This window comes from Sinohyriopsis cumingii, chromosome 8, assembly GCF_028554795.1.
Source record: "Sinohyriopsis cumingii isolate HCF-2022 chromosome 8, ASM2855479v2, whole genome shotgun sequence".
Taxonomy (NCBI): Eukaryota; Metazoa; Mollusca; class Bivalvia; order Unionida; family Unionidae; genus Sinohyriopsis; species Sinohyriopsis cumingii.
The window spans coordinates 93,218,535-93,233,181 of record NC_142968.1 but is presented as its reverse complement, the minus strand read 5'-3'; the positions used below and the strand labels follow the sequence as shown (position 1 = coordinate 93,233,181).

At 34.2% G+C, this 14,647-nt stretch overlaps 1 protein-coding gene across 1 annotated transcript in view; it reads left to right on the top strand.

The window, feature by feature from the left end:
* Window positions 1-14,647, top strand: part of LOC149794153 (coronin-2B-like) — a 174,938-nt gene that overhangs the window by 58,868 nt on the left and 101,423 nt on the right. The window contains exons 6-7 of the mRNA XM_089968234.1: window positions 8,796-8,945; window positions 13,528-13,692. Coding sequence (XP_089824360.1) covers window positions 8,796-8,945; window positions 13,528-13,692 — 315 coding nt within the window. The remainder of the gene's footprint in view (window positions 1-8,795; window positions 8,946-13,527; window positions 13,693-14,647) is intronic.

The following is a 14,647-nucleotide window of genomic DNA, read 5'->3' as shown; positions in this document are numbered from 1 at the left end:
GCTACCACTGCTAAGGCTACAACATTTACCAAAATTTCTAAATGTTTTCTTAACTGAAACATTTAATTGAAATTATTAGACATGCAACTTTTCAGCATTTTTACCTGCTATTTTCACTGCATTGCTGACAGATGTTATATGTGTACTGTACTTAATTCAGGTTGCTACTATTTCATTTCACATATACCTTTCACCTCGTATTATGAGAAGAAGATTCACTTTGTATTACTTGTTTTCATTGAATATATATATATATATATATATATATATATATATATATATATATATATATATATATATATATATATAGTTATATATATATAGTTATATTATATATATATATAACTATATATTTATATAGTTATATATATATAGTTATATATATAGTTATATATCTATCTATATATATATATATATATATATATATATATATATATATATATATATATATATATATATATATGGGAAGTTACAGTTAAGATGTTTTATATATTTATACCTCGATAATTCAACCAGATATACTGCCATGACATGTGCAGGGGATACTTTTTTAAGCTCTAGAATTACTAAGAAACTAGGCAGTAGCTTGCAAACTCAAAACAGTAGTTCATTAAATGTTACTAATCAAAGGTTCTCTTAACAAGCAGGTTGTGTAGTTGTGTCACATTTACCAATTATCTAAACCCAGGTTAATATGACCGACCATCCATTCAGGGTGAGTAGTGACAGCAAGATTTTTAAGACAGTTGTCTTAGCAGTCATATTGGATGTTAAGTTGTCACCATTTTCATTTAGGACCAACTAGTATCATAAGAAGTCTTTTGGGGAATGCCCATGTTGATATACCCATCCATTTAGGACCAACTAATATCATAAGAAATCTATTGGGAAATGCCCATGTTAATATACCCATCCATTTAGGACCAACTAGTATCATAAGAAATCTATTGGGGAATGCCCCTATTGATATACCCATCCATTTAGGACCAACTAGTATCATAAGAAATCTATTGGGGAATGCCCCTATTGATATACCCATCCATTAAGGACCAACCAGTGTCATAAGAAGTCTGTTGGGGAATGCCCATGTTGATATACCCATCCATTAAGGACCAACTAGTATCATAAGAAGTCTGTCGGGGAATGCCCATGCTGATATACCCATCCATTAAGGATGAACTAGTATCATAAGGAATCTATTGGGAAATGCCCATGTTGATATACCCATCCATTAAAGACCAACTAGTATCATAAGAAGTCTATTGGGGAATGCCCATATTGATATACCCATCCATTTAGGATTAACTAGTATCATAAGAAATTTGTCGGGGAATGCCCATATTGATATACCCATCCATTAAGGACTAACTAGTATCATAAGAAATCTGTCGGGGAATGCCCATATTGATATACCCATCCATTTAGGACTAACTAGTATCATAAGGAATCTATTGGGGAATGCCCATAATGATATACCCATCCATTTAGGACCAACTAATATCATAAGAAATCTATTGGGGAATGCCCATGTTGATATACCCATCCACTAAGGACCAACTAGTATCATAAGAAATCTATTGGGGAAACCCATGTTGATATACCCATCCATTAAGGACCAACTAGTATCATAAGAAATCTATTGGGGAATGCCCATGTTGATATACCCATCCATTAAGGACCAACTAGTATCATAAGAAGTCTATTGGGGAATGCCCATGTTGATATACCCATCCATTAAGGACCAACTAGTATCATAAGAAGTCTGTCGGGGAATGCCCATGTTGATATTTCCATCCATTAAGGACCAACTAGTATCATAAGAAGTCTGTCGGGGTATGCCCATGTTGATATACCCATCCATTAAGGACTAACTAGTATCATAAGAAGTCTGTCGGGGAATGCCCATGTTGATATACCCATCCATTAAGGACCAACTAGTATCATAAGATATCTGTCATGGAATGCCCATGTTGATATACCCATCCATTAAGGACCAACTAGTATCATAAGAAGTCTGTCGGGGAATGCCCATGCTGATATACCCATCCATTAAGGACCAGCTAGTATCATAAGGAATCAATTGGGAAATGCCCATATTGATATACCCATCCATTTAGGACCAACTAGTATCATAAGAAATCTGTCGGGGAATGCCCATGTTGATATACCCATCCATTAAGGACCAACTAGTATCATAAGAAGTCTGTTGGGTAATGCCCATGTTGATATATCCATCCATTTAGGACCAACTAGTATCATAAGAAGTCTATTGGGTAATACCCATGTTGATATACCCATCCATTTAGGACCCATTGGTATCATAAGAAATCTATTGGGGAATGCCCATGTTGATACACCCATCCATTTAGGACCAACTAGTATCATAAGGAATCTATTGGGGAATGCCCATGTTGATATACCCATCCATTTAGGACCAACTAGTATCATAAGAAATCTATTGGGAAATGCCCATGTGGATATACCCATCCATTTAGGACCAACTAGTATCATAAGAAATCTATTGGGAAATGCCCATGTTAATATACCCATCCATTTAGGACTAACTAGTATCATAAGAAATCTATTGGGGAATGCCCATATTGATATACCCATCCATTTAGGACCAACTAATATCATAAGAAATCTATTGGGGAATGCCCATGTTGATATACCCATCCATTTAGGACCAACTAATATCATAAGGAATCTATTGGGGAATGCCCATGTTGATATACCCATCCATTTAGGACTAACTAGTATCATAAGAAATCTATTGGGAAATGCCCATGTTAATATACCCATCCATTTAGGACCAACTAGTATCATAAGAAATCTATTGGGGAATGCCCATGTTGATATACCCATCCATTTGGGAGAAACAGATAATGATTTGAAGATGGCCACCATGCTGACCATGTTGCACCATTTATATTTAAAACCAACTAAACATTATAAGAAGTCTTCTGATGAAAACCCCATGTCAGAACGACTTCACGTTTGAGAGGAGTAGAATTAACAAGATTTTTAAAATGGCAATGATGGTGGCCATAGAACACTCGGCAACTTGTGGCCCACTTTCATTTACAACCAACTAGAAATGAAACTCCATGTAGACATAACCATTCATTCAGGTGAAGTGGCAATAACAACATTTTCAAGATGGCTACTTATGTTGCTAGACATAGAAATCAGATCAATACTATTTTCATTTAGGACCAACTAGACATTATAAGAAGCCTTCTGGTAAAAACCACATATCAAAATAACTTTCTGTTTAGGAGTAATGATAACTTTTTTCAGAATGGCAGACACAATGGCAATATTGGACCTCAGATTGTATCATTTTCATTCAGGACCAACTTGTCATTAGAAAAAGTCTTTTAGTGAAAAACCCATGTTTATATGACCTTCCATTTAAGATGAGTAATTTGAACAATGTTCATTTTGGACCAGCTAGACCATGAATTATTATGTGCATCAATTTTCATGGCAATACTCAAGTTAGTTTATTAGTAGCTATAACAAACTTGTGTTAATGATGGACAGATGACAAACCATGCAGTCAACATATATTGCCCAAATTTGACAGAAAGTGTCATGACATTAATGGCTTTCAAATTTGCACAGATGATGCTGATTTGCCTTCAAACATGACTGCCTTTGCTACAGAAAAAAATTTCATTGACTTATCAGAACCACTCAGCAGAATTTTACCAAGTTTGACAGAAAGCATACGGATGTGGGGTGCTTATAAATTTGTATAAATTGTGAACTACCATCAAATATGGTTAATATATATCACTAAAATAGAACAACCTTTAGAAAGTTGCTCACAAAAAAGCACTTGACAGAAATTGACAGAGTGCTTCCTAGCTTGAAGACCTTTTTTCATACAAACGATGCAAATCTACAATCAGAAATGGCCAACTTTTATTATTTAAATTAATAGAAATAAAAAAAGCATTTAAACAAATCTATCTTGACAACAATGCTCAAAATAATTTGACAGATTTTGATAGAAAGCAGTTTGGCATAAAGACCTTTCATTGTTGAACAAAAGAAGCTGATGTTTTATAAGGTATAGTTGAAGATATTAAATAAATATAAACCTAAACCATAATATATGCAATCAAGAACAGTGGAGAAAGTATTCCAGATGCCCACATTTCTTGACCAACTCCTCTTGAATTTGGTTATTAATCATATGTCAGCCAGTTGAGCAACCTCGGGTGCAATCATTCCTCTTGTTATAAAAGATGTTGATCCACCATCTGATATGGCCACTACTACTAACAATGGGCAAATCTGAACTTCTCTAAAACCACTCAACAGAATTTGACTAACTTTGAACTAAGACATTGAGGACCATTTCCTTTTGGATGGACTATGCTGATGTGCAATCAGAAATGGATGAAGATACAAAATACAAAGAAATCAGTGAAACAGCTGTTTTCATTAAATATGGAATCAACATTATTATATGATCAGTTTGTTCTCCATTAACTTTGCATTGTCAGAATCGTTCAGTATTTTATGATATTGAACTTGTGTGCAACTTCATATTGCACTCATAAAGGAACTACTTTCTTTTGTAAACAAACAATGGACAGAGACGCCAGCACTTTTGATTTGTAAACAAATTATGTACACTCAAGTAGCAGGCAGTTTACATTTTGGTTGATTAAATTTGTTTCTGAATGAACTAAAGCAGATGTTTCATGGACTGCCACATAGTAACTGCTTTGCCACATTCCACATTAACTTTTGATACAGTGTTTCGGATTTATTTGGGCGATAGATGCCAGATTTCTTAAAATTACTGGGTTCCTCTTTAGATGGTAATAAGAATGGCAAAAAATATACTTACAGTTTTACATCCTGAATTTACTCAAAGAGTATTTTCTTAGTTCTTCAAATCTGAATTACATGAACCATATCATGGGTTCTCAAGCATGATTACACATTTAAAAATTGTATTGTAATTTCGACTATATTCCAAGTGCAGTTACATCCTCCTTACGGCACTCAAAATGAAATAACATTATATTCCATAGCGTCCTTTTGATAATTGCAATTGAAAGACTTCATACATTTCCCACATTATGATTTTAACATTCAATGACAGAACAGAAACACTTGCAGATGTCAACACGCTGCTGCGTCGCCACTGAAATCCAATGTACTTCATTTAGTATTGGTATAGAAAAACCAGTGCGTAATCACAAAATTTCATAGAAGTGACAAAAATACCAAACATTTCAGATCAATTGGAAATGTTTTTGAAATGCACATTCAGTCATAATAAAACTCCAAATTTCAATTTTAAGTAGACCAAAATTCCATTTTCTTTCAAAAGTTATGTCTAGCGTGCAACTAAATTTATCTGGATGGAGTTATGTCCACATTAAATAATGTTGTGTAATGATGAATTTGCACTTGTGTATTTAGTTTGGAATATGGCATTCATTCAGTTACTTTGTTTCTTGTAGTGTATTTTTGTTTATATAATTAAGCCTTAGGTAGAATAAGAAAATGAGCATATAATAAAAAGGTTACTGCATTTGTGTGGGAAAATATGAACTTGTTTTGTCAAATGGATATATTGCACTTTCAAAGTCATGCAGTATTTCCATCTGAAAAACTCGTTCATATTTTCCCATACAAATCATCATCATCATCAGTCTCATGACCTAGTGTGGTCGTTGAGGCACTGTGCTGCTGAACATCTGACCAGTTCCCTCCACTTGTCTCGATCATGTGCCAATGCCTGTGTCACCGCAAAACTTTTCCTGGTCCATTCTGTGATGTTGTCAGTCCACTTTTTTCTCTGTCTACCTCTCCTTCTGCCACCCTGGATGCTGCCCTGCAGGACTGTTGTGGATAGACTGTTGGCTTTAGTGACACGGCCTTACCATTTCAGCTGTCTCTTTTTGACGGTGGTGAGGAGGTCCTTATATTGGCCTACTTCGCGCCTGATGGTGTTACGCACTTCTTCATGTGTGATGTGGTCCATGTAAGAGATGCCAAGGATGGTTCTGTAGCATCAAATGCAGTAACCTATGAATATAGGAAGAAGGTCCTGCAGAAAGCATCCTGTTATCCAAGATTTATTTGCCAACTGCACATGCATATGGCTGTTGGACAGATGCACATGCATATGGCTGTTGGACAGATACACCTGCATATGGCTGTTTCAGTGGGTGCCTTCCTTTCAGTGAGTCGTTCTGAAATTGAACCATGCCATTGGCAATGGATATGTTTATGTCAGTTTGGACTAAACAGAGTGTGCATTTAATGAGGAATGTGTAGATACTGGACTAAATAGAGGAGTGTGCATTTAGTAAGGAATGTGTAGGATACTGGACTAAATATAGGAGTGTGTATTTAATGAGGAATGTGTAGATACTGGACTAAATAGAGGAGTGTGCATTTAATACGGAATGTGCAGGATACTGGACTAAATAGAGGAGTGTGCATTTAATTTGTAGGATACTGAACTAAAAAGAGGAATGTGCATTTAATAAGGAATGTGTAGGATACTGACTAAATAGAGGAGTGTGCATTTAGTAAGGAATGTGTAGGATACTGGACTAAATAGAGAGGTGTGCATTTAGTAAGCAGTGTGTAGGATACTGGACTAAATAGAGGAGTGCATTTAATAAGGAATGTGTAGGATACTGGACTAAATAGAGGAGTGTGCATTTAGTAAGGAATATGTAGGATACTGGCCTAAATAGAGGAGTGCATTTAATAAGGAATGTGTAGGATACTGGACTAAATAGAGAAGTGTGCATTTAATAAGGAATGTGTAGGATACTGAACTAAATAGAGGAGTGTGAATTTAATAAGGAATGTGTGGGATACTGGACTAAATAGAGGAGTGTGCATTTAGTAAGGAATGTGTAGGATACTCGCCTAAATAGAGGAGTGCATTTAATAAGGAATGTGTAGGATACTGGACTAAATAGAGGAGTGTGCATTTAAAAAGGAATGTGTAGGATACTGGACTAAATAGAGAAGTGTGCATTTAATAAGGAATGTGTAGGATACTGAACTAAATAGAGGAGTGTGCATTTAATAAGGAATGTGTAGGATACTGGACTAAATAGAGGAGTGTACATTTAATAAGGAATGTGTGGGATACTGGACTAAATAGAGGAGTGTGCATTTAATAAGGAATGTGTAGGATACTGAACTAAATAGAGTAGTGTGCATTTAATAAGGAATGTGTAGGATACTGAAAATGCTGAAAATGACACAACAGCGTCTTTTAATAGACTCAGGTTTCTTGAAAATGTCAGGACTTCAAAATCAAAACCATGCAGTGGTGCTAAGAGATGTAGTAAATAGTGTCGATGTGTTCAGGCAACCATAAACCTTTAGTAGCTATAGACCTGCTAGAGAATTACTGTGGCCATTTCAGATTTTAGGTTACCAGATGCTAATAATATGGTTGTCATAGACAATGAGAGCAGGAATTAGTTGAGTGGAGAAAAACATGGTAGAAGGAGACAGAAGTGTAAGTTGTACTAATGGTAAATTAAAGAGTAATTATAAAAGAGCATATTAAGGTAATTTTTAATAGTATATTAGCCATTGAAATTTGGTATGTGATGTTCTCTATTTAAATATTGCTTGTCCTTTAATTTACTGATACCTTTACCTTCATTTTCTTTTCATGATAGTTTATGTAAATAAAGTGTTAACCCTATCTGCATTGATGGTTGTTCAGTTAACATTAATGTTTTTGGTGACTAAGTTTTCCATATTTTTTCCATGCCCATGTTGTTGTTTTTTTGTCTGTGTACCATTAAATGAGGTTGATTGCTCAATTTATCTGTTAGTCATGTCACTTTAGGCTAGTGATTCCCAACCCCCAGATTGCAACATAAATCAAGTCACACGGATAATGGAGGGTTGCCTGGATTCTTTTGAGGGTGGCAGAACTTATAAAATTGTGACAACTGGGTGTGAGGCACAGAAAAATATTTATAGGTTCATGGCCAGAAAAGGTTGAGAACCACTGCTTTTGTCAGTGTGCCAGACTGGTCACATGTAAACATGGCAACCCACTGTATGAAATGGCAGTCACACAGTTAAAAAGGGATTATGCTGTAAGTTAAATTGCATGTGCTGACAGTTTATAACATAAAACATTGAAGATACTTGTAGATAATGTTGATGTCATTTGCTAAAGTGCACATCAGTGTGGTCATATAGGCACATTTACTCATCTTAAGTTAATTATTAATTATTTTTCTATATTCTAATACTAACATAGTCTAACCAAGGACAATTCAAACCTGATTGTTGAATGCACTACATCTTAGATGTAATCTAAAATGTAATCTAAACAGTTCAAGATGAACATTAAAGATCAGTATGGACTTTTGCATCACAGTGTAAAACATTCAGTCCAGTTTGTACTGAATCACATCTTTATGTTGATTTTGTCCAAAACGTCCAGATATTTTAACTTTAATTTTTCTTGTATATATTTCATGAGGTATGTGTATAATGACCTTCTAAGGAACATGAGTATATGAGGATCAAAATAAAAGTGAGTAATCACCAGTTTTTTGGTATGTGTAATCAAATTTCAAAAAGCACACCCATTTATGAAATGATCTGTACTGAATGCCTACATGACTTGTGTGACTTATACTTTAGTTGCTGCACTTTGTTTCATAAAGTTACCCAAAGTCGCAAACAAGACCGTTTAACTCACAACTTGGAATGACATATAGACAATTGGTTAAGGTGGACATGATTGTCAGTTGTTTTCTTTCCAATAGGTAAAATTATGGCAGATTCCAGAGAAAGGTCTGAAAGTGAATCTATCTGAATGGCAGGTTGATCTTCATGGACATCAGAGGCGGGTCACATATATTGATTGGCATCCTACTGCTGCCAACATTATTCTGAGTGCAGGCATAGATCTTAAGGTACTTAAATTATGTCTTTTTTACTGCTTTGTCACGCTTAGTCTAACATAAAATGTTTTATTTTGGTATCATGCATGGTCATTGAGCTTTGTGCACATATACCTTTTGATGAAAGCAACACACATCAACCAAAAATAAGCAAGTATGATTTATAATGCAGTCTTTGATAACGTTAATTTTTGTGTTTAAGTCAATTTATCATTTACTTTTGGCTACTGGATTATACTTCATTGTGGATGCCTTTTGGTCATTGTGATCTATCTTTCATTTTTTTACTTATAATTTTGGCCAAAGTAAGGATGGTTCATCTTGCATGTTCATTCAACACATTTTTCTTCCAAAACATTATCTGATCATATTGCATTAGGAGGACATCCACTGCCTTGCAGATCCAGCCCTACCAAGTGAAAAAAAGCAACAAAACTTTAATCATGTCTCTAGGCATGTTTTAGTAACAAAAGTACTAAAATATCATCACTTACCAAGAAGGAGATCAAATGAGAGTGGGATGTAACATTCTACATCTTTTATCTTCCCAAAGGGCTCATTTTGACTACTGTCCAAGATCACTCTACACCTTTATAGAAATGCAATCTACTCTGCTTCCACTGGATTTGCAGGAACAAAATGTTTTGTCTTAAGACCAAGCTATACATTGCTAACTGTAACTTTTATATCTCATGAAACTTGAAGCTCTTTTGCATGCATTAGGGGACCAGATCCAGGGCCAAAAGTGAGGTAAGGGATTTGTAACTTATTCTTTTGGAGTAAAATCAAATGATACATACTGACTATACTATATTGGCAGTCATTCCCTAACCCACCCCATTGTTAAATTCCTCTAAAAGAGTGTACTTCCAATCTAGTATAGTTACTGTAGTAACTGATGAATGCAAAAGACAATGTTTGATAAGGCCAATTTAGGCCCCCAAATTAGTGATAAAGTTTTTGTAAGAGTATTTGTTATGGTCATGCCATTTCCACTGTATATCAATTGCAATATGTACACATGATTTAATGAAAGTATCAGATTAACAGTTAATTTGTTCCTGAACAGGCCTGTGTTCAATTAAAAACTCAAACTTTTACCAGATTTATATGTCCTCAAAAACTAGCCATACATTCGAGAAAACATTTGATTTTTTGACAGAAGACACTTTTTGTAAGCATATATATAACATCCAGATGTTATATATGTTCATATTTGTGCTGATCAATAACAAGTAGAAAATTGAAGGCAAAATGCATTTGTTTCATCACCTATCATGTCCGTCTTATAGACCTTCTTCACAGCACCATAAAATGCCAATTTTATGTTTCTTTAAAAAAAATGACATTCAGATGATGATTGCTGTTTGTAGGGGAGATTATAGGTTTCTGATAATGGTTTGAGGCATTTTTTAAAATGCAAATCCTATAATCAGACTATTTGCATGACAGAAACTAAATATAGAAAAGGTGCATTAAGGAATGATATTCACAGCGATATAGAAAGTTGTTGTTGTTGTTGTGGGGTTTAACGCCATTTTTCAGCACACGATAGGCCATACATGGCGGCCAGTATTAATGGTGGAGGAAGAACCCGGGAAAACACCGGAAAGAACCACCGACCCACGAGAAGCTACTGGCATGCTTTCTCACATATCTACACTGGCTGAATCTGAGACTCGAACCGGCGCAGACAGAGGTGAGATGGCAGTGATCCGTAACGGCGAACGCTTTAGACCACTCGGCCACTCGGGGCCCCCGATATAGAAAGAAACAAGAAGTAGCCAATATTGCTATTTTTGACTAAAATGAACTCCGAGTGTATTTTTTTCAATATCTTAATCATATTAAGTTCCATTTTCTTATGTGTTTAGGCTCAAATAAACAGTAACAAGAGAAAGAGTGAAAACAACAAGTTTGACAAATTTAATAAATAATTTATTTCCCTTGAAAAAATACTAAAAAAAAATGAAACAAAAATAATAACTTACCATTTTAAGAATCAAATCCAAAAGTAATCCAAGAATAAACCAAAATTAAATTTTAGAAGTCCTAATAATGAAATATTCTAATAAATTCAAGTTCAAGTCCCGACGAAGAATCCAAAATGGAAGGCAGTGACTTATACTGTATCCTTTGTGGTGTTGTAAAGTCTACAGTTCTGTATTATTCACATACAGTTATCCAGATTTTGAATTAATGAAATGTCTTTGTCCAAGAATTTTGTATGAGCACTCAAATATTTTCCAGAAAAAAGAATTAATCCTTTTGAATAAAAATAATTTGAATAATCATTAAAATAACTCCAAACTGTCACAACAGAAGAAACACCTTTACATGCCAGTGTTTAGAAGCCCAGCTGAGAGATATCTCTATAAACAATAATTATACAGTAACTCGAAATGCAAAACAAATTCCCAGATGAGGGTCATTTTTCCAGAACCTTTGAGAAGTATTTACATATAAAAGCGCATAGTCACAGTATGACCTTGACAAGGACCAATCATTTTACTCTAAGAATAAGATAAAAATAAAAAGCTGTTTACTTCTCTCACTGATTTCTGAATTAAGGTTGGGAACTAGGTCAGCTTTAAGTGTTTACAAATGAACAGTCAAGGTCAAACTATTTTCTGGAAAAGTATTGAATTCCTAGTAAACAAAACTACATTATTTTGACATAATGAAATTAAAAATAAAAAGATTTTAAACTTACAAATAATTAAATTAAATCAAATATAAATTAATTCAGATATATGCAACACATTTGTTATCTCAATTCCCCTCTTCTATGTTATCAAATATAGGCTCTCTGACACAAGATCAGAGCATGAATAATAATGTGAATCTTACCCATACATTACAGTTAGAAAAGCAGCACTGAACTTTGAATTTCATGAATTATTTTAGTATATTGCTTCCGATTATCATCTATAGACAATATCTAAACTGTATAGAAGCTTTTGATGTATTTATTGCCCTGTGGAACCTCATTAGATCACATTTTTGTTTATACTTAGTAAATTGTGAAATGTATGTTGTATAGGTCGATAGTGTAAAGGTAAAATGGTTTACTGCTCAATGGCACTAAAGCAAGCAGCAAGACCAACCATAATAATAATATAATAGGTATAAGATGCATGTCACAGAAGGCAATACTTCCTAAACAGAATGCAGTTGGTGATCTTTCTGTTATGAATTTAATTTTCCGGTTAAACCGAAGTAAAACCTCATCAGTCAGGACTCTTGAATTTTGAAATATCATAATTTATCTGTAGGATACTTTCTAGTCCTAGTAAATCTGTAAGATATTCTCTAGTCCTAATATATCTATGGGATATTTTCTAGTCCTAATATATCTATAGGATATTTTCTAGTTCTAATATATCTGTAGGATATTTTTTTTGGTCCTAATATAACTGTAGGATTCTTTCTAGTCCTAATATTATGTGTAGGATACTTTCTAGTCCTAATATATCTATAGGATATTTTCTAGTCCTAATATATATGTGGGATACTTTCTAGTCCTAATAAATCTGTGAGTTATGTTCTAGTCCTGTTATATCTGTAGGATACTTTCTAGTCCTAATACATCTGTGGGATACTTTCTAGTCCTATTATATCTGTAAGATACTTTCTAGTCCTAATATATCTGTAGACTCTTTTGTAGTCCTAATATTATCTATAGGATACTTTCTAGTCCTAATATATCTGTAGGATATTCTCTAGTCTTAATACATCTGTAGAATATTTTCTAGTCCTAATATATCTGTGGGATACTTTCCAGTCCTAATATATCTGTGGGATACTTTCTAGTCCTAATATATCTGTAGGATACTTTCTAGTTCCAATATTATCTATAGGATACTTTCTAGTCTATATGTGGGATACTTTCTAGTCCTAATATATCTATGGGATATTCTCTAGTCTTAATATATCTGTAGACTATTGTCTAGTCCTGACATATATGGGATACTTTCTAGTCCTAATATATCTATGGGATATTTTCTAGTCCTAATATATTTGTGGGATACTTTCTAGTCCTAATATATCTATGGGATACTTTCTAGTCCTAATACATCTGTGGGATACTTTCTAGTCCTAATATTATCTGTAGGATACTTTCTAGTCTTAATATATCTGTAGACTATTTTCTAGTCCTAATATAGATGACTTGCAAGTGAATATAATATCATTTGCTTGCCAATTTGCATCATCAGCTTCTAATTATTTATCAACTGTAATGTGTTTGTAATGTGTTTATTATTCAAAATGCAGATTGCATTGTGTTATATAAAATATATTTTAAACTTCTTAGTACTACTTGTTGATTACTTGATGTTGATAAATACAGTGTTTGTTCCAGAAATGGAAAATATTTGGGCTAACTGACCACATCCAGATAAAAAGTGAGATCATAAAAACAGAGATCCCAAATATTCTGACCTGTTTCTTGTTTATTTAAAAAATTAAAACTATATATCAATATTACAGGCAGTTGCTCGATGGATTTATTAATTTCCGCAATAAATATTACTTTTCCGGCATTATATATTTTTTACTGCTATTCAGGACTATGTCATTTCTTTTTTCACAGTGCATACTATGGAATGTGGAACAAGCAGAACCAGTCATTGTGATAAACAGACATTGTGACACAATACATTCCATATCGTGGAGCAGGGATGGTGGTCTGTTTTCTACCACATCCAAAGACAGGAAATTAAGGATTATAGACCCCAGATCTGGAGAATGTGCAATGGTTAGATTTTCAGATTCTTTAAAGTTTCGTTTATTTGTTTGTATTAGAGTGATTATGAAACAAATTCTAAAAATGTATGAGATATGCTCTATGACAATGATGCTGTTATGAGCCACTTTAAGAGTTGGAGGAAAATATTGAGAAAACCACAGGACTTGGATGGATAACTGCACATTCTTTCACATACTTGAAATAGGGGTTGAACCAGAGACATAAGAGGTATGAAGCACATTCATTACCTGCGTGCTTATTTTTGACCATAAACTTGCTTTCATTCCTCATATTAGATACATCAGGAATAAATCCCTGGATTTAATATGAGTTCTGGCAAACACATACTGAGGAGCAAATCAGAAGGTCTTGCTCTGGTTATACAGGTCATAAGTAGGATCTGAACTTGATTAGGGCTTAGTTGTGTACAGATCAGCCTGTAGATTTTAGCTAGGATGCACATTTATGGACAGCATATAACAACAATAGGCTTTAAATCCAGATAACAAACCTTGTATACTCAGAAACTTGACATCATTCCACTGTTTGGTACATACATTCATCTCAACTTCAAAACAGCAAAGGTCATTGTTGGAAATACTGCAAAAATTAATTGTTCTGAAATCACCACCTTCATTAACACTCCACCAAAATGATATCAGATCTTTGTCAGCTTAAAATGTTCTCGACAAATCTTCTCCTTTCTCCATTAAATGCATTACCTGGTTACCTTAACATTAAGAAATTACTCTCTGCTACTTCAGAATCCAACCCTCCTTGAAAGATGAATGAAAAGTATCCTCCCCCCAGTTGTCATTCTGAGTGTGGGTAATAGAATTCTTTTTAAAAAACTCCAAAAATAAGTTGTTTTATGGTTGAAAAAAATGAGGGTGAGAGAAGATGGAAAAACCTGACCTAGACAGGTAGTTAACTGCCAGGTACCAACACAATTTCCCTACCTGCT